General features: G+C 40.6%; 1 protein-coding gene across 1 annotated transcript in view; it reads left to right on the forward strand.

Annotated features, from left to right (window-relative positions):
• Nucleotides 1-23,292, forward strand: part of LOC102811566 (protein lifeguard 1-like) — a 54,690-nt gene that overhangs the window by 13,599 nt on the left and 17,799 nt on the right. Inside the window, exons 4-9 of the mRNA XM_006834393.1 lie at nucleotides 781-871; nucleotides 11,926-11,963; nucleotides 12,056-12,143; nucleotides 16,642-16,731; nucleotides 20,337-20,384; nucleotides 23,074-23,222. Coding sequence (XP_006834456.1) covers nucleotides 781-871; nucleotides 11,926-11,963; nucleotides 12,056-12,143; nucleotides 16,642-16,731; nucleotides 20,337-20,384; nucleotides 23,074-23,222 — 504 coding nt within the window. The remainder of the gene's footprint in view (nucleotides 1-780; nucleotides 872-11,925; nucleotides 11,964-12,055; nucleotides 12,144-16,641; nucleotides 16,732-20,336; nucleotides 20,385-23,073; nucleotides 23,223-23,292) is intronic.

Here is a 23,292-nt window from a genome sequence, read left to right on the forward strand (position 1 = left end):
TTGTCAGGAGGGACCAGTCTCTGGAGAAGGATATCATGTTTGGTAAGGTGGAGGGTCAGAGAAAAAGAGGAAGACCCCCAAAGAGATGGAGTGGCCAAGTGGCAGCATCGATGGGCTCAAGTGTGGCAACAGTAGTGAGGTTGGCCCAGGATCGGGCAGTGTTTCATTCTGGTGTGCATAACGTCGCTATGGTCGGTACCGATTCGATGGCACCTAAGAACAACAAGAACAACATTCCTGTAATGACAACATTACAGATATGACAAGCAAAGTATTGTTTGCCATGAGTTAGGGAGAGAGTATGTATTTATGTGCATTTACTACTATAAATGAGTAGCACCAAAAGAGATTTTTGGGTGGAATTGAGCTGAATTTTGATTGCAGTGGTGGCTGTTTGGGACACAGAACTAGATACAAACCTTATACCAATGTCACTTTCCTGGTTTGGGCATTGTACTAGAAATATATAAGAGGTAACAATTGAGGGACACTGGGACCTCTCTGTACTATATTTGGAACTTCATTTGAATCTATAATTATTTTTAAATGAAAAGATTTTTTTAAAGTAGCAATATGCTGTCGGTGAATGACATCAGGTTAATTTTGAAATATTTAAAAAATGAAATAAGGGTAATATTTTTGTTTCCTTTATAATATATATCATAGAATATTACATAATGATATATATATATAGTATGTATCACATGATGTAGTCATTGGAAGTAAGTAACATGAGGTTTTTAGTTATCCTTTTGTTGTTATTGTTGTTAAATCCTTTAGACCATTATTTTTTGTTGTACTTTTTATACTGGCTTGCTGTGGGGATATCCGGCGTCAGGTGCCTGCAAACTACGTTCTCCTGGGAATATTCGTAAGTAAATCTTGTTAACACCATTCTAGCTCACCTCAGCAATATATTTTGGTCATATTAATAGATTTGTTCCTTTTACTGTGGAAATTCTTCCTGTGGAATGAAATAGAAAGGAAATATTTGTGAGTCATTCTCTTGGCTGAATTCTGGTTGTAATGATGTTGTAAACTTACTTATGAGGGCCCCTGAGTTCCCCTGTAAAATTACTTCAAGTTACCCTTTTAGTCAATCAGAGAATGTGAGGATCCTGATCTATATGCTTTGCGCTAGCCAACTTGCCTCAATTGAGGCTGTAAGGGGACTCACTCCCACATCTGGGTTATATCTCAGGGACAGTTAACCTAATTGTTGTTGGACCTTGGTCAGGCTCAACAAAGATGTTTCTTTAAATAGCGTGTATTACATTTAGTTAAAAAAAACAAAAAACAAAAAAAAACTCATGTGAAGAAATATACTTTTCTTAATTTTTTCTAATATATACTTAATTTCTATTTCAAGTCATTGTGGGTACAGTAACATTCTCTGAACTCAGGTTCTCTCCTGTTTCTACAAACTGCATCTCAGTTCAGGAGGGCTTTTCCAATGCCAGTGAGTTGGGGGCTGAAGGGCTTCTGGTCCTTGTTGCTAAGTGTCATGGAGTCGGTTCCGACTCATAGGGACCCAGTATAGGATTTCAGTGAATAAGGAAGATCATAGAAGAATTGATGCCTTTGAGTTGTGGTGTTGGAGGAGAATACTGAAAGTGCCATGGACTGCCAAAAGAACCAATAGATCTGTTTTGGAAGAAGTGCAACCAGAGTGCTCCTTGGAGGCCAGGATGGCTAGGTTTCGTCTCTCATACTTTGGACACATTGTCCGGAGAGAACAGTCGCTGGAGAAGGATGTCATGCTGGGTAAGGTGGAGGGTCAGGGAAAAAGAGGAAGACCCCTAACAAGATGGATTGGCCAGGTGGCATCATTGATGGACTCAAGTGTGGCCACAGTAGTGAGGTTAGCCCAGGATCGGACATTGTTTCGTTCTGCTGTGCGTGGGGTCGCTATGAGTTGGTTCTGACTCGATGGCACCTGACAACAACAACATAGGATTTCAGAGGAGCGTCTGGTGGGTTCAGCTCTTGGGAAGGGCACAGTGCTTCTCCTCAGGGATCCATCTGCCTCCCTTGTTCTGACACTTTCTCCCAATTCCCTGAGTCAGGCCAAATCCCTCTCTTGCTGGAGGCAGTGGTCTTGCTGGAGCACACTAATTGTAATTCCTAGGGTGTTTTGCTCCTCTTGGGAAAAATCCAGAACAGTATGGATTCAGGATAGTTTCATAAATAATTCTTTTGAAAAGAGCTTACATTTTCTCCCAAGCAGTGTTCACCACTCTTTCATGTAAAAAATATTGATGAATTAATTTATTCCTTGTCTAACTCCAAATCAGATTTGAGATAATTTATAGAAAATGAATACAACTGTACATCAAAATAAAAAAAGAGGAAGACCAGAAAGATTTAGTAACATCTAGTAAGATTTAATTTTTTAACATTAACATGATAGAAATGAAAATTAAAAGAAAACCCACAACCAAAATGAATTCAATGCAGAAAATTCTGTGGAACAAACAAATCATAAGCATCACAAAAAACAAAAACAAAAACCACACAGCAAAATGACAGCAATGAATTCATACCTATTGATAATTATACTGAATGTAAATGCATTAAATGCACCAGTCAAGAGACGGAGGAGCTGAATGGATAAGGAAATAGGATCCTTCAATATGCTGTTGACAAAGACACATCTTACAAACAAAGACAGAAATAAACTAAAAATCAAATGATGGAAAAATATATCAAGCTAATGGTGATCAAAAATGAGCAGGAGTGGCAATTTGGATCTCTGATAAAATAGACTTTAAGGCAAAAACCAGCATAAGAGACAAAGGACATTATATCATAATTAAGGAGTCAATTAAACAAGAGAACATAGCCATAATAAATATCTATGCCCCAATGAAAAAAGCCTTAAAACACACAAATCAAACTCTAATAGAGCTGGAAAATACAGACAACTCTACAATAATAGACTCAAAATACCACTCAAAACACCAGCTGCCTCCTCAAAGTAGAGTTGACCATAATGCGACCTAAGTAAAACTTTCAGGATCTTCACTTGTTGATGGCGCACAACTCAAAATGAGGAGAAACAACTGTAAACATTCTTTAACAATCAGAACATGGACTGGGTGAAGGATGAATTTAGGAAAATTGGAAGTTCTCAAATATGAAATAGAATGCATAAAGATCGATATCCTCCTAGACAGTAGTGAGCTGAAATGAACTGGTATTGTCCATTTTGAATCTGACAATCACGTGGTTTACTATGCCGGGAATGACAAATTGAAGAGGACTGGTGTAATATTTATAATCAAAAAGAACATTTCAAGATCAATCTTGAAATATAATGCTGTCTGTAATAGCATAATATCCATACACCAATAAGGAAGATCAGTTAATACAACTATTATTTAAGTTCATGTACCAACCACTAAAGACAGTGAAGATGATATTGAAGAATTCTACAAACTTCTTCAGTCTGAAATTGATCAAACATACAATCAATGTATATTGATAATTATTGGTGATTGGAATACAAAGGTTGGGAAAAAAGAGGAAGGATCAGTAGTTGGAAAAGAAGACCTTGATGATATAAACAAGGCTGGAGACTGCATGATAGAATTTTGCAAGATCAATGACTTCTTTGTTGCAAATACCTTTTTAAAAAAACATAAAAGCTGACTTGTACACATGGTCCTTGCCAGATGACATACACAGAAATCAAATTGACTACATCTGTGAAAAGAGACAGTGAAAAGCTCCATATCACCAATCAAAACGACTAGGGCTGACTGTAGAACAGACCATCAATTGCTTATATACAAATTCAGGCTTAAGATGCATAAAGTTAAAACAAGTCCACGAGAGCCTAAATATGACCTTGAATATATCCCACCCAAATTTAGAGGTCATCTGAAGAACAGATTTGATGCATTAGACACTAATGCCTGAAGGCCCAAAGAAATGTGAGATGACATCAAGAACATTATACAGGAAGAAAGCAAAAGATTATTATGAAGATAAGAAAGAAGAGACCAAAATGAGTGTCAGAGTGCACTCTGAAACTTGATCTCCAGTGTAGATGCTAAGGCACATGGAAGAAAAAGAGTTGAACAGGAAATTTCAAAGGGCAGTTTAACAAGACAAATTCAAATATTATAATGAAATGTGAAAAGACCTGTAGTTAGAAAACCAAGAGGGAAGAACATGCTCAGCATTTTTCGAGCTGAAAGAAATGAAAAAAATTTCAAGCCTCAACTGCTATATTGAAAGATTCTATGGGCAAAATAGGAGTCCTGGTGTGGTGCTGTGGGTTAATATACTGGATTGCAAAGTTGGTTTTAACCTCAAGGTCAGTGGTTCAAGCTCACCAGCCACTCCTCAGAAACCCTATACAGGGTCTCTATGGGTCAGAACCGAATCAGTGACACTTAACAACAACAGCAAAAATGGGCAAAATATTGAATGATACAGAAAGCATTAAAAGAAGATGGAAGGAATACACATGTTCATTGTACCAAAAAGAAGAGGTAGCATATGATCAAGAGCCAATGATACTGAAGCAAGAAGTCCAAAGTGCACTGAAGGCATTGGCAAAGAACGAGGCTCAGGGAATTGATGGAATATAAACTGAAATCTGTCAACAAACTGAGGCAGAACTGGAGTTGCTCACTCATTTATGCCAAGAAATTTGGAAGACAATTATCTGGCCAACTGATAATAAGAGATAAGAGATCCATATTTGGGCCCATTCCTAAGACCTAACGGAATGTGGAAATCATTGGACAGTATCAATAACATTATACCAAGTAAAATTTTGCTAAAGATAATTTAAAAATGGCTACAACAGCAGTACATTGCCAGAGATTCAAGCCAGATAAACTGTTTCTGTTGTTATTAGGTGTTGTCACGTTGGCACCAACATAATGACAACAGAAAGGAGCATTGCTCAGTCCTGTGCCAGCCTCACAATTGTTACAGTTAAGACCCATTGCTGCTGCCACTGTGCCAACCCATCTCATTCGGGGTCTTCCTCTTTTTTCCTGACCCTCCACTTTACCAAGCATAATGTCCTTCTCCTGATGATATGTCCAAAGTATGAGATACAAATTCTTGCCATATTGGCTTCTAAGTCTACGGAGGGTTCTGGCTGTACTTGTTTCAACACAGATTTGTTTCTTTTTCTGGCAGTCCGTGGTACTTTCAATATTCTCCTCAATCACCATAATTCAAATGCATCAATTCTTTTATGGTCTGCCTTATTCATTGCACAACTTTCACATGCATGAGGCTGTTGAAAATACCATGGCTTGAGTTAGGTGCAACTTAGTCCTCGAACTGGTATTTTTGCTCTTGAACACTTGAAAAAAACATCTTGTGCAGCAGATTTGCTTAATGCAATATGTTGTTGTTGTTGTTGTTGTTAAGTGCCACTGAGTAGATTCTGACCCATAGCGACCCTGTATAGGGTTTCCAAGGAGCAGCTGGTGAGCTTGAACCACCAACCTTGCAGTTCGAATGACTTTGCAGTCCAATGTATTAGCCCACAGTGCCATACCAGGACTCCATCATTAGACAGCATTTATTTTCTCTAAGCTACTCTAATAAGGAGCTCTGGTAGCATAGTGGTTACGAATCAGGCTGCGAACCTTAAGGTCAGCGGTTCGAAACTACCAGCCGCTCCGCGGGAGAAAGATGAGGCTTTCTACTCCCGTAAAGATTTACACCCTCGGAAACCCTGTACAGGGTCGCTATGGGTCGGAACTGACTCGATTGCACTTAACAACAACAACAACAACAAGCTACTCTAATACATGTGGGATGCCATGAATTGAGATTGTCATGAGTTCTCCAGCATTATATTTATCACCAAGGCCTAATGCAATACTAACTGTAAGGTCAGTTTGAACTGAAAGGTCGGCAGTTCAAACTTACCAGCCTCTCCTCAGAAACCATATACAGGGTCGTTATGAGTCAAAACTGACTCGATGGCACTTACAACAACAGTGCTGCTTCCACAAATGTTGATTGTGGGTCCAAGCAAAATGAAGTCTTGAAAATGTCGATCTGTTTCCAATCCTTACTTTCCAATCACCAGCAATTATCAATATATCTTGATTTTATATTTCATCAATTTTAAACTGAAGAAGTTGGTGGAATTCTGTAATTTCATCATCACTGGTTTTAGTGGTTGAAGTGTAAATTTTAATAATAGTGGTGTTAACTTGTCTTCCTTGTAGGATATTATCCCATCACAGGCAGCACAGAACTTCAAGATAGATCTTGAAATGTTCCATTCCTCATGGATTTGTCATCCCCAGCACAGTAAACCATATGATTGTTTGATTCAAAATGGCCAATACCAACCAGTCCATTTCAGTTCATTAATGACTAGGATATTGATGTTTATGCATTCCATTTCCTTTTTGACAATTTCTAATTCTCCTAGATTCATACTTCCTACAATTCATGTTTTGATCATTATGATTAATGGATTTTTGTAGCTCTTTCTCCTCACTTTGAGTTGTGCATCATCAGCTAATGAAGGTCCTGAAAGCTTTACTCCTTTCATGTCATTGTGGTCAATTCTGCTTTGAGGAGGCTGCAAATCTTTATGGGAGATGAAAGCCTTGCCTTTCTCCCATGAAGTGTCTGCTGGATTCAAACTTCTGACCTGTGGATGGCAACCCAACATGTAACCCACTGCATCACAGCGGGCCTACAAAAGGGTTAAGAGAAGAAATATTCAAGAGGAATAAAGCATTATATTATATTTTCTAGTTCAATCCTTCCCCAAGGCTATATGAAAACTATATGAAGAGAGCATGTGTTTTATACAACTTCGGGCCCTGACAGCCATGCTCTGAGCTCTTAAAATCACCAGGCAGTTTTGACTTCTAAGGCATGTTATTATTCACTTTTCTACTCTTCCAAAAACTGAAAGGTAGTTTCCAACTTAAAACCACTTTTCCTAGTCTCTCCCTCATGGAATTTTTCATACACACACACACACACACACACACACACACAGAGTCACTTTCTATGTGCTGCCAAAAATGGAGAAATATGAAAACAGTGAGCCTAGTAGAAGAGGATGAAAATTAATCTAGAGAGGAAAGTTGGAAGCAGACACTTTATTTCCATTTTTCTAGTAGGACTGAGGCATCATTGTGTTGAGCTGCTGGTTAATGTGCTGGACAGCAAAGTCACCTTGAACCACAGCGTCCGCAGTTCAAGCTCACCAGCTGCTCCTTGAAAACCCTATATGAGTCGGAAACTGCCGGACAGCACTTAACAAAAACAACAAATGGGAATGAAAATAGCCTACTTAGCTAAATTTAACAAATGAAGAATCGGGTAATTATTCATTGTTGTTGTTAAGTGCCATTGAGTCAGTTAAGTGTCATTGACTCATAGTGACCTTGTTTAGGGTTTCTGAGATGCAGCCAGTGATTTTTTAAAAAATGTTTTATGTGAATTATGTGATAGTTTACATAGGAGAACATTAGCTTTACATTCATCCTATCGTATATCATTACATTGCCATGGTTACAATCCCTCCATGAATCATCAACCAACCAAAGGGTATACCCTGCAAGCCTGCCCCTTGGTGGTCAGCACACAGCCCTTCTCCCTTTCTGGGTCTAAAGTCCCCAGCCACTCCTTCTCTCCACACCATCGTCTCTGCCTCCATCTCTGGTGTCACTGTTTCTCTGTGTAGTGTCCTGCACTCCGCTCTTCTCCCTTGATGGTCCCAGGGACCTCCACTCCTGGACTGCAAAGTCACCACTCCCCTCCTTTTGCTACAAAATGTCTACCTTTACATTTCCAACCCTCACAGTCAATCCTGATAGTAGTTATCCACTGTAGTACTACATGAGTGCTATCCCCATCTCCTTTCATCAGTCTGGTGCAGACAGATTGGATACTATTCAATGGAGATTCTACCTTCCTCCCGTACCCTCTTGAAAGCTTGTAAGCCAGTCACTTCTTGCCTTTGTAGCTCCCCATTTTGGATAACCAATATCCAAGTTGCACATCCCTGTCTACCCTGTGTATTGAGGGGATGGGAATGATCCTCGCTGTAAAGATTTTTCCCCGCTTTTGAGCTACTGCATCGATAGGTGTAGGTCAAACTCATCAAATTGTATCAAAAGACAGCAAGCATCTTAACATTTCCCCCCCATTTTGCCCATTCTAACCATGGGTCAATCCCTGTTTCCCAGAGCTCTGTTGTTCCAAGGTTGTGCATACATCATTATTTACCTCTGTCCCACTTAGCCCATGCAAACCTGCCTAACTGTTCTTCCACCCACCTGGTTCTTCCATTCCCCTCCCCCTTCTTTTGTATTGCCCTCCCAGCACCCAAACTGTCCTGTGTCTATTCCCTACCCTGTGCTCTACCTTCCTTTCCCTCCTCTCACCCCACTCCCCTCATCCCGGTAATCAGCAAAGAATCACCCCCCATTTCGCATGAGCTCTTTTTCTTAGTCTTTTATAATAGCGATCCTATGCAGTATTTCTCCTTTTGTGTCTGACTAATTTCACTCAACAAAATGTCCTCAAAGTTCATCCATGTTATGTGGCAACTTACAGCTTCCTTGTTGTTCTTCAAGTTAGCATAATATTCCATTGTGTGTATGTATCACAGTTTGTTTATCCATTCTTCCATTGATGGGCACTTAGGCTGTCTCCATCTTCTTGCTATTGTAAATAGTGTTGCTATGAACATTGGTGTGCATATATCTACTCGAGTTATGACTCGTATTTCTTGTGGGTAAATACCAAGTAGGGGAATTGCTGGATCATAAGGTATTTCTATTTTCAACCCTCTGAGGAAGTGCCATATTACTTTACAAAAAGGTTGGACCATTTTGCAATCCCACCAGCAATGCAGGAGTGTCCCAATCTCTCCACATCCCCACCAGCATTTATTGTCCTCTACTTTTTTGATCTTTGCTGTTATTGCTGGTGTGAGATGATATCTCATTGTTGTTTTGATTTGCATCTCTCTAATGGCTAGTGATCATGAACATTTCTTCATATGTTTGTTGGCTACCCAGATCTCCTTCCTTGGTGAAATGTCTGTTCATGTCCTGTGCCCATTTTTCAGTTGGGTTATTTGTCTTTTTCCTGTAGAGGTGTTGTAGTTTCTTATATATTTTAGAAATGAGTCTCTTGTCTGATGTGTCATGGCAAAAGATTTTTTCCTATTCTGTGGGTTCCCTTTTTACTCTTCTGGTGAAGTCTTTCGATTCAAAAGTTTTAAATTTTTAGTATTTCCCAATCATCTATTTTGTCTACTTTTGTTTGTGTAGTTTTCAAAATGTTTGGTAGTCTTTGTATGCCCTGAATTAGAGCCCTCACATTTGTCCGTATTTTTTCATTGATGGCCTTCATAATTTGGGGATTTATATTTAGGTCTTTAATCCATGCTGAGTTGTTTTTTGTATAAGGCATGAGATAAAGGTCTTGTTTCAATCTTTTGCATATCACTTTCCAGTTCTGCCAGCACCATCTGTTGAAGAGACTATCCCCTCCCCATACAATGTATTTAGGCACTTCGTTGAAAATCAGTTGGCTGTATGTGGATGGGTTAATTTCTGGATTCTCGATTCTGTCCCATTGTTCAATGTATCTTTCATTGTACCAGTACCAACTTGTTTTGACCACTGCAGCCATGTAACAAATTTTGAAGTCGAGGAGGGAGAGGTTTCCAACTTTATTCTTCTTCTTAAGCAGTGCTTTGCTCATTCTGGGTCTCTTTCCTTTCCATATAAAGTTTGTAATTGTTTTTTCCATCTCTTTGAAGATTGTCGCTGGAATCTGGATTGGGATTGCATTTTATGGTAAATTGCTTTGGGCAGTATTGACATTTTCACAATGCTAAGTGTTTCTATCCAGGAGCATGGTACAGTCTTCCATTTTTGTAGGTCTCTTTTGGTTTCTTGTAATAATGTTTTGTAGTTTTCTTTGTATATATCCTTTGTTTCTCTGGTTACATTTATTCCTAGATATATCATCCTTTGGGCAGCTATTGTAAATGGTATTGCTTTCCTAATGTCCTTTTCAGTGCTGTCATTTTTGGTATAGAGCAATACAACTGAGTTTTGTATGTTGATCTTATATTCTGCCACTTGGTTGAATCTTCCAATGATGTCTAATAGCTTTTTTACTGAGTCTTTGGTGTTTTCTATGTATAGGATCATATCGTGTGCAAATAGAGAGTTTTACTTCCTCTTTGCCAATTAGGATGCCTTTATTTTCCCTGTCTTGCCGTATAGCTCTTGCTAAGACTTCCAACACAATATTGAATAGAAGTGGTGACAAAGGGCATCCTTGTCTGGTTCATGTTCTCAGAGCGAAGGCTTTCAGTTTCTCTCCATTGAGAGTAATGTAGGCTGTTGGTTTTGTATATATACTCTTAATTATGTTGAGGAATTTCACTTCAATTCCTAATTTGTTTAGGGTTTTTATCAGGAATGAATTCTGGATTTTGTCAAATGCCTTTTCTGCATCAATCGATATGATCATGTGGTTCTTTTCTTTTTTCTTATTTATATGGTGGATTACGTTGATCACAGCCAGTGATTTTGAACCGCCGACCTTGAGGTTGAGTGCCTATCCTAAGGCGCCATACCAGGACTCCATTAGACTTGGGAAATCTAGAGGCAACCCAGCACTTCCTGGAATTCTCATTCTCCAGACTTTGATCTTCTGCATGGTTGACTAGTGGGAGTTCAAACTCCTCTTGCAGATGAAGCAAGTTAAATGGATTATGCTGCTCAGTTTTATTCATTAAGTCTGGAGGATTCTTTCCTGGTTCGCCTCATAGATCTGCAGGTCAGCCAAGTTTCTGGATTTGCCTCTGACAGAGCATCAGACTGGACTGGGTATTTCTACAGGCCTTGAAACCAGGCCTGATCATGGGTCTGGGCATGTCTCACTGTCTTTCTTGGCTTCATCCTTCAACTTAACTGCCTGCTGCCTCTCAGCCTTGCCTCTTACCCATGCTGCACTCTACCTACATAGTCCCAGCTCCTAGCTCCATTGAGATGATAGGAACCATCAGTTCTGGTCCAGGCCCTCACACAGCCTCATGCAGCCCTGTTCCTAGCCCTTTGTTGACACCTACAGGTACCAGCTCTCTGCTGTGGATTATTACCCTCCACCTCCATCTCCTGGCACTGGGACTCAGTTCTCAATTCTCCTCCCATGTTTGAGCTCTTAGAAGAAGTACTTCATTCTCACCCAGGCACATGAAAAGGGCCAGTAGTGAAACTATTGATGAAGCACTAGTAGAAATAGCATATTTCTCCCCATCTGATTTGATGAATGACAATATGGTTTCTGCAGTCATAATTAGTGCACAATGAATTAACTGAGTATGTTGAAAGTTACCATTGTGTTCTAAGAAGACTTGCTAACAAAAGAATTTACATATACACAATGAAATGCTACTCAATGCTAAAGAATAAAGATGAAGCTGTAAAACCCCTCTTAACATGAATGAACCTAGAGGACAAGGTACTGAGTGAAATAAGTCAGTCATGAAAGAATAAGTATTGTATGAGAGCAATATTGTAAAAAGTCAAGAAACCATTTTTATGCTAACAGAAACATAATTCTTTGATAATTACCAGAGGTGGGAAGGAAAGGAGTAGTAATTTCCTAACTACAAGGTAGACATAGATTTACTTGGGTGAAAGGGAAGGCAAAAAAGGTGGAGGGAAAAACACAGAACTCTCTCTCTAAAAAAAAAGATGTGCTCTTGTCAGTTGTTAGGAGAATGTTAAGGAACTGTTTAGTTCTTCTGTTTATTTCCTACCATCAGCCCGTAGCTTTGTTGCTCCCTAGACCTGCATAGACACCTAGCCTTACATCACCTACTCCGGATCAGCGTCTGCCGTACAAGTCGGGGATCAGCCTCTGATATATTGTGAATTTTGTTTTTAGACAATTCTTCAAGGTCTGCTGCTAGGAACCGTAACAGTGTAAGTCTTTGATACACATTTCCATTTATTTATTTATTGGTATGTTTTTCTTTTGAATGTATTTGAACAGTAACCACGGTCTCTGGTTTCAGTTTCTATAATGCCGAAGAAGTGTTATGGGCAACAGGAGCCACTGCTCTGGTGACATTAGCACTCACTTTATTTGCTCTACAAACAAAAGTACGTATTACTGAAGCAGATTTCCATCACAATGGAAGTACTAAGAGATCTTCCTTTGCCCCTCCTACCTGCTCTCTGCTGTCCTCCTTGACTTTCTAGTTTCTGGATTCCCATTGGGTTTGACCAGTGGGGACTGCTAGCTAGAGACTGCAGGGAAGGAGTAGTGAGAGAGTTTATCCCCAGAGTGTCTCCTAACAGTCACAGTTCACCTCAAAGCAACCAGTTCAATGCACCCTGGTGTGTGGTACTGTAGGATAAGCACTGGGTCGAAAGGTCAGTTTGAACCTCAAGGTAGGCAGTTCAAACCCACCAGCTGTTCCTCGGAAACCCTCTACATGGTCACTATGAGTTGGAACTGATACCACAGCACTTAATGACAACATCTCCTTCTGAGTAACTGTAATTACTCCCTCTCCTCTCCCTTGGGTCTGTTGGTGTGTGCCAACGTATCTCTTCTGACCCTAAGTACAGAATAGAACCACCTTACAGGGTTTCTTTACTTAAGAAGACCACTAGGTGTTTTCTGTTGAGTAGCTTCTGGGTAGGTTCGAACCACCACCTTTTTGGTTAGCAACTGAGCGCTTAATCCTTGGGCCACCAGGACTCTGCTTCCTTGGGTCTAGGAGTGGTAATAGCTCTCTTTCTCCTAGTCTAGGTTAATGAACTGCCTCTTAGGGCTCCCCTATAGGAACACTCATATATAGCTCCTTTATAAATAAACTTTCCACTAAGCGTCCTACTAAGCGTCTGGAAGAAGTGCAGCCAGAGTGCTCCTTAGAGGCCAAGATGGCCAAACTTTGTCTCTCATACTTCAGACATATTGTTAGGAGGGACCAGTCACTGGAGAAGGATATCATGTTTGGTAAGGTGAAAGGTCAGAGAAAAAGAGTAAGACCCCTAACGAGATGGATTGGCCAAGTGGCAGCATTGATGGACTCAAGCGTGACAACAGTAGTGAGGTTGGCCCAGGATCAGGCAGTGTTTTGTTCTTCTGTGCATAGGGTCACTATGGGTTGGTACCGATTCGCTGGCACCTAACAACAACAACAAACGTCCTAGTAAGCATAGTGGATTACTACTTGAGGGGCTAATCGCAAGGCCAATAATTCCAATCTACCAGTCATTCTGCAATAGAAAGAGGAGGCTTTCTGCTCCCATAAAGATTTATAGCCTTGGAAACCCTATACAGGGTCACTACGAGTCAGAACCAACTTGGTGACACTCACCTACCATCACCAAGCATCCTATGGGAAAGTGGTGGCTCCATATAGTAAGCACTAGACTGTGAACCACAAGGTCTGCAGTTTGAGCCTGCTAACCACTCTGCGGTAGAAAGATGAAGAACGTATCAGAGTGGCAGAAGGGTCTACTAGATAACTAATCCAATTTATCAAAAGTTAGAGTCAGCTTTAATTTCTTCATCAGATCAGTATCTGCCATCTCTTATTAGTGTATTATATGTAGAAATCAGCCAGATAAGCCTCTCTGTAATAAGTCAGTTTGCGTTCACCTACTGTACAGACACCTAGGAAGATAGGTCAGGTGGTCTACTTCTAAAAAGTAGACCAGCCATTGAAAACATTATGGAGTTCTACCTGTACTCTGACACACATGGGGTCTTCAAGAGTCAGAATCGGCATGGCAGCAACTGGTTAGTAAGTGAGGAGGGCCTCAGATGAATGCATAGATTCATTGAACGCCATTTAAAATCTAACATGCTAGGGTACTTTTTAGTATTTTAAGTCACAGGTGACCTACGGCCTGCATTCAGTGGAACAAATATCACATTGGAAAGTATTTTAAATATGGTTGCAGTTATTAATACTTTTCCATTGAGGACATTGAAAGGCAGCTAAAGGTAATGTGCAGTTGTTGTTGTTAGGTGCCATTGAGTTGGTTCCAACTCATAGCAGCCCTATGAACAACAGAACCAAATACTGCCCAGTCTTGTGCCAACCTCACAATTGTTGTTAAGCTTAGTCCATTGCTGTTGCCACTGTGCCGACCCATCTTTTTAGGAGTCTTCTTTTTATCTGACCTTCCACTTGACCAAGAATGATATTCTGTCTTCTAAGGAGCATTCTGGCTGTACTGCTTCCAACACAGATTGGTTTATTCTTCTGGCAGTCCTTTGGACTTTTTATCTCCAACACCATAATTGATATGCATCAATTCTTCTACAGTCTTCTTACTCATTGTGTAACTTTCACATGCATATGAGGCGATTGAAAATACCATGGCTTGGGTCAGGCACACCTCAGTCTTCAAACTGACAGCTTTGCTGTTGAACACTTCAAAGAGTGCAGCAGATATGTCTAACGCAACACATCATTAGACAGCAGTCATTTTTCTAAGCTATGTGGTGAGGGTTGCAAACCTCACTCCTACCACAACCATCTGAATGATCACGACTACTGAAAACCCTATGGAACACAACTCTTCTCTGACACATGTGGGATGCCAGGCATTGCGATGGACTCAAATGAGTCCTGGGTTAAGGCGCCAGACTGCAAAGCTGTTTGAACTGCAAGGTCAGTGGTTCAAGCTCACCAGCTACTCCTAGACAGGGTCACTATGGGTTGGAATTGACTCGACGGCACTTAACAACAAAGGAAACTGGTTTGGTTGTGTTTTTTTTTAATCTAAAGTATTAACATTCCAGTATATAATCAATATAACAGAAGTATTAATGAGATGTTTTACATGTTTTTAAAAGAAAAATTTTGAAAGCCAATGTATATTTTACATTTATTGTTGCTGTTGTTTTGTACCATTGAATTGGTTCCGACTCATAGCTACCCTGAGTAGGGTTTCTGAGAGTGGCTGGTGGGTTTGAACTGCCAACCTTGTGGTTAGCAGTCCAGAGCTGATCCTACTATGGTGGTGGTGGCGGTGGTGCACCGTTGAGTCTATATTGACTCAAAACAACCTTGTGTAGGGTTTCTGAGACTATAAATCTTTAGGGGAGCAGAAAGCCATCCTTCTCCCACACAGTGAGTGGTATGTTTGAACTGCTGACTTTGGATTAGTAGCCTAACTTGTAACACACTATAACATAAGGGCTCCTTTAGCCTACTTTGTTGTTGTTGTTAAATGCTGTTGCATCAGTATTAACTATAGTGACCTTGTGTAGGGCTTCCAAGGAGCAGCTGATGGATTTGAACCACTGAAGTTTCAGTTAACAGTCCAGTGCTTAATTTACAGTGCCACATCACTACTCCGTGTGTCTTACTATTGTTGTTGTTGTTAAGTGCCGTGGAGTCAATTCCAATTCATAGCGACCCTGTATAGGGTTTCGAAGAGTTTGAACAACTGAGCTTGCCATTCAAACCAATCTTGTGGTTTAGCGCTTATCCCACAGTGCCACAGCAGGACTCTCAATGTGGACTAGCCACATTTCAAGGGCTCAATAGTCACATGTGACTGGTGGCTACTCTACTGAAAACATATCTCTGTACAGAAATTGGTGTACATCCGAATTCCTTGGAGGGCTTGTTAAAATAGAGGGCTGGGCCCAGCCTCAGTGGGTGTGTGTCAGTGGTGGTGAAGTGATCTGAGAACTACACTGGAAACACCATGTCTTAAGTGATTTCATTGATAAATCAAGTGTAGGAAGGACAAGTGAGTGCTGTCAAGCTGACGCTGACTCATGGTGAGTCCATGAAGATCAGAGTAGAAATGTGCTTCATAGAGATTTTAGTGATCTTTCCGTAGATCACCAGGTCTTTCTTACCAGGTGCCTCCGAGCAGATTCAAACCACCAAGACCTTTGGTTAGTAATGGAATGGTTAACCATTTATATCACTTAGAAGGAGAGAGGAGTTAGAAAAATACTCTGCAAGGAAGTGTTGTAAATTTAAGGCTGTTCTTTTTCTTTTCAAGCTAGAGATTAATATCTCCTTTGTTTTAAAAATTGTAATTTCCCCCAGGTTGATTTATAAAGGGGAAAACCTCACCACATTAACAAATTGTGAAATTACAAAAAAATCATTAACAGTAATGTTGAAAACTTACATTGAAATATATGAATATCAATGTGAAAATTACCCAGTTTATACAAATATTTCACTTCCTTAATGTTTCCTGTGTACATGATTTAAAAATGTGAATAATAATGCTCATACTGTACTTGCAAATTTATGTCCTGCTTTTTCAATGTACCTTTTTTACATAAGCACAAAAATAGGACAGTATAATAAAATCCTAGGCACCCATTACCCAGTTTCAAAAATTATCAACTCACTGCTAATGCCATTTTACTTCTACATCTTCTCCCTCTGGAAGCAAGTCCAAATCAATAGACCACTTTTCACGTATCATAGATTTCTGTGGCTCTCTGAACTGCTAATAGATTTCTATAGTTCTCTGAAATGGCCAGGATAAACTATTAGCAAATGGGCCAATTTCTGTCTAAACGACATAAAATGTATTTCTAAACATCCTAAAATTTCTTACAGGTGAAAATTGAGTTGTTTTTGTGCTGTTTATATTTCCTCAGTTGGATTTTACCTTGCTAAATGAAGTGCTGTTTGTTTCTCTCATTGTACTAATGATCTATGGACTTCTCCTCATCTTTATACGATCATATGTAAGTAGAATCTCACCTGGAAACCTCAGATAGTTGTTAGAAATACAGGTGAAGAGCTGTTTGTGCTAGTCTGGTCATCTGAGAAGCAGACACCATATTGGGGTTAAACATGTTGCTGTTAGGTACAGCCGAGTTGGTTCTGACTCAGAGCAACCCTATGTACAAAAGAACAAAGCACTGCCTGGTTCTGTCCATCCTCACAATCGCTGCTATGCTTGAGCCCACTGTTGCATCTACTGTATCAATCCATCTGGTTAAGGGTCTTCCTCTTTATCATTGAAACTCTACTTGGCCAAGCACGATGTCCTTTTCTCCAAGAACTATTCCCTCCTGATACCACGTCCAAAAGTATGTAAGCAAAGTCTTACCATTTTTGCTTCTAAGGAGCATGCTGGCTGTACTCCTTCCAAGACAGATTTGCTTGTTCTTCTGGCAGTCTGGTACTTTTAATATTCTTAACCAACACCAGAATTCCAATGTATCAATTCTTCTCGGGTCCTCCTTATTCATTGCACAGCTTTTTTATGCTTAAGAAAGGACTGAAAATACCACAGTTTGGGTCAGGAGCACCTTAGTCCTCAAAGTGCTATCTTTGCACTTTAAAAAAGTATTTTGCAGTAGTAGATTTGCCCAGTGCAATACAACCCTGTATTGAGAAAATGACGAGGGAGCTGGAAAAGACTGGAAGTATTGTCAGACCCCAAATGATGGAGAGAAAAAAAGAAAGTTGGATGCATTTTCACTGTGGTATAGTCTAAAGCAGGTTCAACAGGGCTGTCAGGGAATCCTTGAGTCAAAATTGGCAGTCATAATTTCCAAGGAAGGATCCAAGTACTCCTAACCAATGACTGAGCAATGGGAAGTGTGGCCTTGAGGAAGCAGATTTCAGAGCACAGAAACAGGACGCTTTGGTCACTTAAGTTCCTGACCCATCTTTATAGCCACAATATTGGTGTTGTTGGGAAGGTAGCATAAATGTGGGAAGTATATTGAACTCATACCCTGACTCCCAAGAGGGACCAGTCCCTAGAGAAGGACATCATGCTTGGTAAAGTGTATGGGATGGATTGGCACAGTGGCAGCAGCAATGGGCTCAAGCGTAACAAAAATTATGAGGATGGATCAGGATTGGGCAGTGTTTCATTCTGTTGTGCAGAGGGTTGCTATGAGTCAGAACTAACTTAATGGCACCTAACAACAACAACAACAACTCTAGATTACGATTGGCTTTTCCCAAGAGGACTTTGAGGGGAACCTACCCTCAGGGGTATGCTAGGCTCCTTCTCTTGTATTGGGTGGGGCGGGGGTTAGGACGTTCTATTAGATGGTTTGCTTGCGCTCTTTAGAGGTTTTCCTTTTTTAAATTCTGTGTTGTTTGGACTTGATTGCAGTCCCACTGCTTGACCTTGGATTGTAAGTTTTAAGGCTAGGGTCAAGGACTCCAAATTTCTTTAGCATAACACCCCATTAAGGATCATGTGATTGCCACATGGTTTTTGTTTATTTGTATTAAAATATTTTGAGTATATATGAGTTTATGCTCCTTGGAAACCCTACAAAGGGACTATGAGTCAAAACCAACACATAACAACACTTAACAACAATATGCATTACACCTGTAGGGTTGAATAGGAAAATTATAGTGTTGTTCCAAGATACCTGTTTAGAATATTGAATAACATTTGATAGATGTGGGCAGGAGTGAGCAGGTGGTGCTACTTGTTTGGAGTAATGGAAGAAATGGGCTTGTTTGCTCTTTTCCAACAGCAGTCTAGAGGAGGCTCCTCATTTTCCCATTCTAATTTATTATCTTCATAAATACATTCATTGAATGCTTACTAGATATCAGACATACGCCTATATGGTTTTCACACTGGAAATAACATTTAATTCTTACAACATTCCTGAAAAGGACTTACCTCATCCATTTTCTATACAAGAAAACCAACTTAAAACAAACCCAAAGCCACCGAGTCAATTCCAACTCACAATGATCCTGGATAGGGTTTCCAAGGGTATACATTTTTACAGGAGCAGAAAGTCTCTTCTTTCTATATAAGAAAACAGGCTCAAAGAAATGAAATAACTCATCCAAGTGGCTGAAGATGGCATCAGAACCAGGTCTGTGTGACCCCAGCGATCATGCCTTTTCCCTGATACTGCATGTTTGTAGGCTGATTGGTTCTGCGAGAGTGTGTGGCTAGAGGTATGGGAACTGTCTGTGGTGTGGGTCTGTGAGTGAGCCCTGCATGAAAGCTCTATTGGAGGCCAACTCACTGAGGACTAGCCCGGGCCTATGACACCAATATGGTGGCTATAAGAATGGGCCAGGAACTTAAGTGACCAAAGAGTCCTGTTTCTATGTTCTGAAATCTACTTCCTCAAGGCCACACTTCCCATTGCTCAGTCATTGGTTAGGAGTACATTTGACAAACTTGGTCTAAATGCTGAACCAAAGAGGTTCTTTAGCAACAATTGGACTTGTTACATGATCCTCACACAATGAACAACAGTTCTGCTTACATTGGTTTAGTTTTAGGAATGATCATATAGACTCACAGCTAAAGAGGTAACATCTATATGTTACTTGTTGTGTGCCATCAGGTCAGCACCTATATAGGGTTTCCAAGGAACAGCTTGTGTGTTTGAACCCCAGACCTTGCACTTAGCATGTCAGTGCTTATCCTATGATACCACACTAGATCTCTACATGTTAGCGATAAACTCAAAGACATCACAAATATTCACATAGGCTTGAAAAGCTCACATCTCTCCATTTGTTATTGATTGTAGAAAGATGTTAGCAATAATACAAATATATATTAGATGGGCTCTGTAGGTCTTTACTATAACAGTAGGTACAGTTAACATACTGTGTCTCCTACCAAATTTATCTACTTGAGTTCCTGTTTGGAGTCCCTGGGTGGCACACTTTGGAGTCCCTGCTTGACTACACTTGAAACGGTTGGCAGTTCGAACCCACCCAGCGGCGCCTTGTGAAACAGGCCTGATAACCTGCCCCTATAAGGTCTCAACCTTGAAAATCCTGCTCTGCACACATGGGGTCACCATTAGGCAGAAATCGACTTGTCAGGAGCTATGTCGTGAAAGCAACGTGAAGATGACAGTGAAGAAAATCCTATGGGGCAGCTCTACTCTGCACACGTGGGGTCACCATGAATCAGGGGCCGACTAACAATAGTTCCCAATCTAAGTTTCCTTTTCCCAAATATCTACGACATGCACTCTTTCACATATATTTAAGTGGAAGAATTTTAACTGAGCTGGTGTCCTAAGTACACAGAGGGCTTCATAAAGCTGGAGGAAAAAACGTAAAGCAAAATTTCCACCAGCTCTTTGAAGCCCCCTCATACATAAATGCTTGTTTGACCTTGGCTAATTTGAATTCTTTGAACTTCAGTTGTCAAATGATTTCTTACTATTAGTTCAGCCTAGAAACTTGTGCCTCCAGACTGTTTCACTGAATCAAAATTTCTCTTCTTTTCCAAGGATTTTCTCTGGTGAGCAAATTTCTCTACTTATCCCTCTTAGGACCAGTTCTCTCAATTCTGAACAATATACAATTGCTTCTTTTCTTTTTGCAGTGGCTGCATCTATTGTATGCTGGACTTGGAACTGTGATCTTCTCATTAGTACGTTCATCTCTTCTTCTCAGACAAAGAACAGGGTCTGTGTGTTGGCAATGCCCTTAAGCCCTCATACTAGTCTGGAGGCAGGTGAAGTCGGGAATTCCCTAGAAAGCTCTCCAGGAAAATTATTACTTCTAAAAGGATCCCATTGAAAACCATCAACCTAAGGAGAGCTGTACAGGGTCGCAATGGGTCGGAACCGACTCGATGGCACTTAACAACAACAACAACAAAGGAGAGCTGGAGACATTGATGGTTCAGTGGTGGATTCTCACCGTCCATTGGATCACCTGGTTCTGTTCCCAGCCAAGACACCTCAAACATTGCTACCGATCTGCAGAGGCTTGGTTGTCATTCTAATGCTGAACAGGTTTCAAGTGGAGCCCCCAGACTAAAGCAGACTAGGTAGAGGGGCCTAGCTTCTGAGGACAGATTCCTGGGGTGCCTCCGTGGGATAAAGCCCTAGGCTGCAAGCTCCCTTTGAACCACAATGTCAGCAGTTCAAATTCATCAGCTGCTCCTTGGAAACTCTCTACAGGGTTGCTATGAGTCAGAACCAACTCGACAACAACAATAACAAAGAGTTAAGTGTTCTACTGAATCTACAAAATCTGTGCTTTTCTTGAAAGATAATATCTAAGACGAGAATTAAACTTTGTAATTTACTATTGTCATCGTTACGTGCCGTCAAGTCCGTTTCGACTCACAGTGACCCTGTATGGGGTTTCCGAGGAGCAGCTGGCGAGCTTGATCCACCAACTTTGTGGTTCAAGCCGACCTTGCAGTCCAGCGCATCAACCTGCAGGGCCACACCAGTACGCTTCGATTTACACACATCGAAATGGCAGTTTCGTCATTCTCGAGGGAATCATAGCATATTCCTTTTAAATGTTTCTTGGGTTTTGAGAACAAAAAAATCTGAAGGGGCAAGGTCAGGGCTGTAGTGTGGCTAAGGTAAGGCTTGCCAGTGAAACTCTCAGAAGACAGCCCTTGTTACCCTCAAAAAATGAGCCAGTGCATTGCTGTGATAGAAAATGTTCCTTGACCCAATTTTCCTGGTCTTTTTCTCACCAGTGCGGTTTTTCATTTTATTAAAACCACTTCATAATAAACTCCTGATTGTCCTGTGTCCTTTGAGAAATTCTATTAAAACTGTTCCTTTGGAATCCCAAAAAACAGTCACCATAGTCTTGTGAGTCATCTCTCTGCCTTGAACTGAACTAACCCAGCAGATGCCCTCAGAAGCCATTGCTTTGAGCTTTCTGAGATTAAGACAAGTGTACTGCTGAGCGAACTTGTCTGCAGTCATCTACTGATCACAGAGACATGTTGAAGCACGTTTTATTTGGAATAAATCTCTTCATGTATGAAGGGGAACCTGAGCAGTAATACTTTTTGACTTACCCCTTGTCTGTGTGTGTATCTTCTCTTTTATACAAATGTAGTCATTCTATAGACATAGAACATGTCCTCCTTCCATTCTCCCCTACCCTGGACCTGCTCACTAGCTTAGTGCCTGGCACACAGTTTGCCCTCAATATTTGTGGAATCAATCATGGAATCAAGGCCAAATAATCTATTCCAGGTCAATAAACTAACGTACGTCCCAAATAGATATATCAGCTCGGTACTCTAGGCTGGATTGTTGAGCATAAACTTTACACAGTCCCTTTATCTAAACTTTGTTTCCAGCTTTTCTGAATTTTGTGGGATAGGTTTCACCAAAATGGTTGTTAGTTGAAAATGGATTATTCTCTGAGTGCCAATCTGATTGAACTCTGCCTCACAGTATTCAGACCCACCCGCATAGTCAGTCTGTAGTAAGTAAAACGCCTAGGCTGCTCTCTGTGCAACAATCAAAAGGATGAAAGAGCTCTTCTGGCTTTTTTCTCAATTGTTATTGTTAGGTACTGTCCAGTAGGTTCTAATTCACAGTGAACTTGTGTAGAGTTTTTGAGGCTATAAATTTTTATGGGAGTAGAACGTCTCATCTTTCTTCCACAGAGCAGCTAGTGAGTTTGAACTGCCGACTTTCTAGATAGCAGTCCTGTGCAAATCCCCTCTCCTCTTCCTTCTGTTTTGTATATATTGACATCATCATAAGTCATCCTCACATGTCCAGGTTTGAAAGCTGCCATCATCCAAAGCTCCAAGAATTCACAATTATTGTTCTGTGTGAGTCTAAATGCTTTGGAATCATCTTTACTTTTGTTTATTTGTTCAGTGAGAGCATGAAGGGAAATCACGAACATGGGCATTCTGTCATTTGTCTTCATGTCTAATTTGTCCACCTAAGTGCATGTCTCTGGCTAAAGGTGTTGGGTTTGAAAATCATGAATGGCTCACAGACTTCAGAAGACTAAGGCTTTATCCTCTCGTGGTTACGAATCGGGCTGCGAACCTTAAGGTCAGCAGTTTGAAACTACCAGCCGCTCCGCGGGAGAAAGATGAGGCTTTCTACTCCCGTAAAGATTTACACCCTCGGAAACCCTGTACAGGGTCGCTATGGGTCGGAACCGACTCCACGGCACTTAACAACAACAACAACACAGAGGATAAACCCAGGAAAGGCATGAATAATTGGGGCCCTAGGGATTGTGTGTAGAACTGATTTTTTTCTGGATTATTTTTAGGACACTTACTCGATAGACATGTATAACTAAAGAGTTAACTCTTCTTCCCTTTCTTCAAGTACCTGGTGATGGATGTGCAGCTGATGGTGGGCGGGCGCCACCATCATTCTAACCTGGATCCTGAAGAGTATGTTTTTGCCACTTTGAACATCTACTTGGACATCATCAACCTTTTTCTTTTCATTTTGCAGTTGATTGGACTGGCACGGTAGGCATGCAGCCAAAGATTGCTAGGGCAGAAGAAAGGGTAAGAGTGTCGCCAGAGCAGGGCAGAAGTG

Source organism: Chrysochloris asiatica, unplaced genomic scaffold, assembly GCF_000296735.1.
Source record: "Chrysochloris asiatica unplaced genomic scaffold, ChrAsi1.0 scaffold00010, whole genome shotgun sequence".
In the NCBI taxonomy this organism is placed as follows: Eukaryota; Metazoa; Chordata; class Mammalia; order Afrosoricida; family Chrysochloridae; genus Chrysochloris; species Chrysochloris asiatica.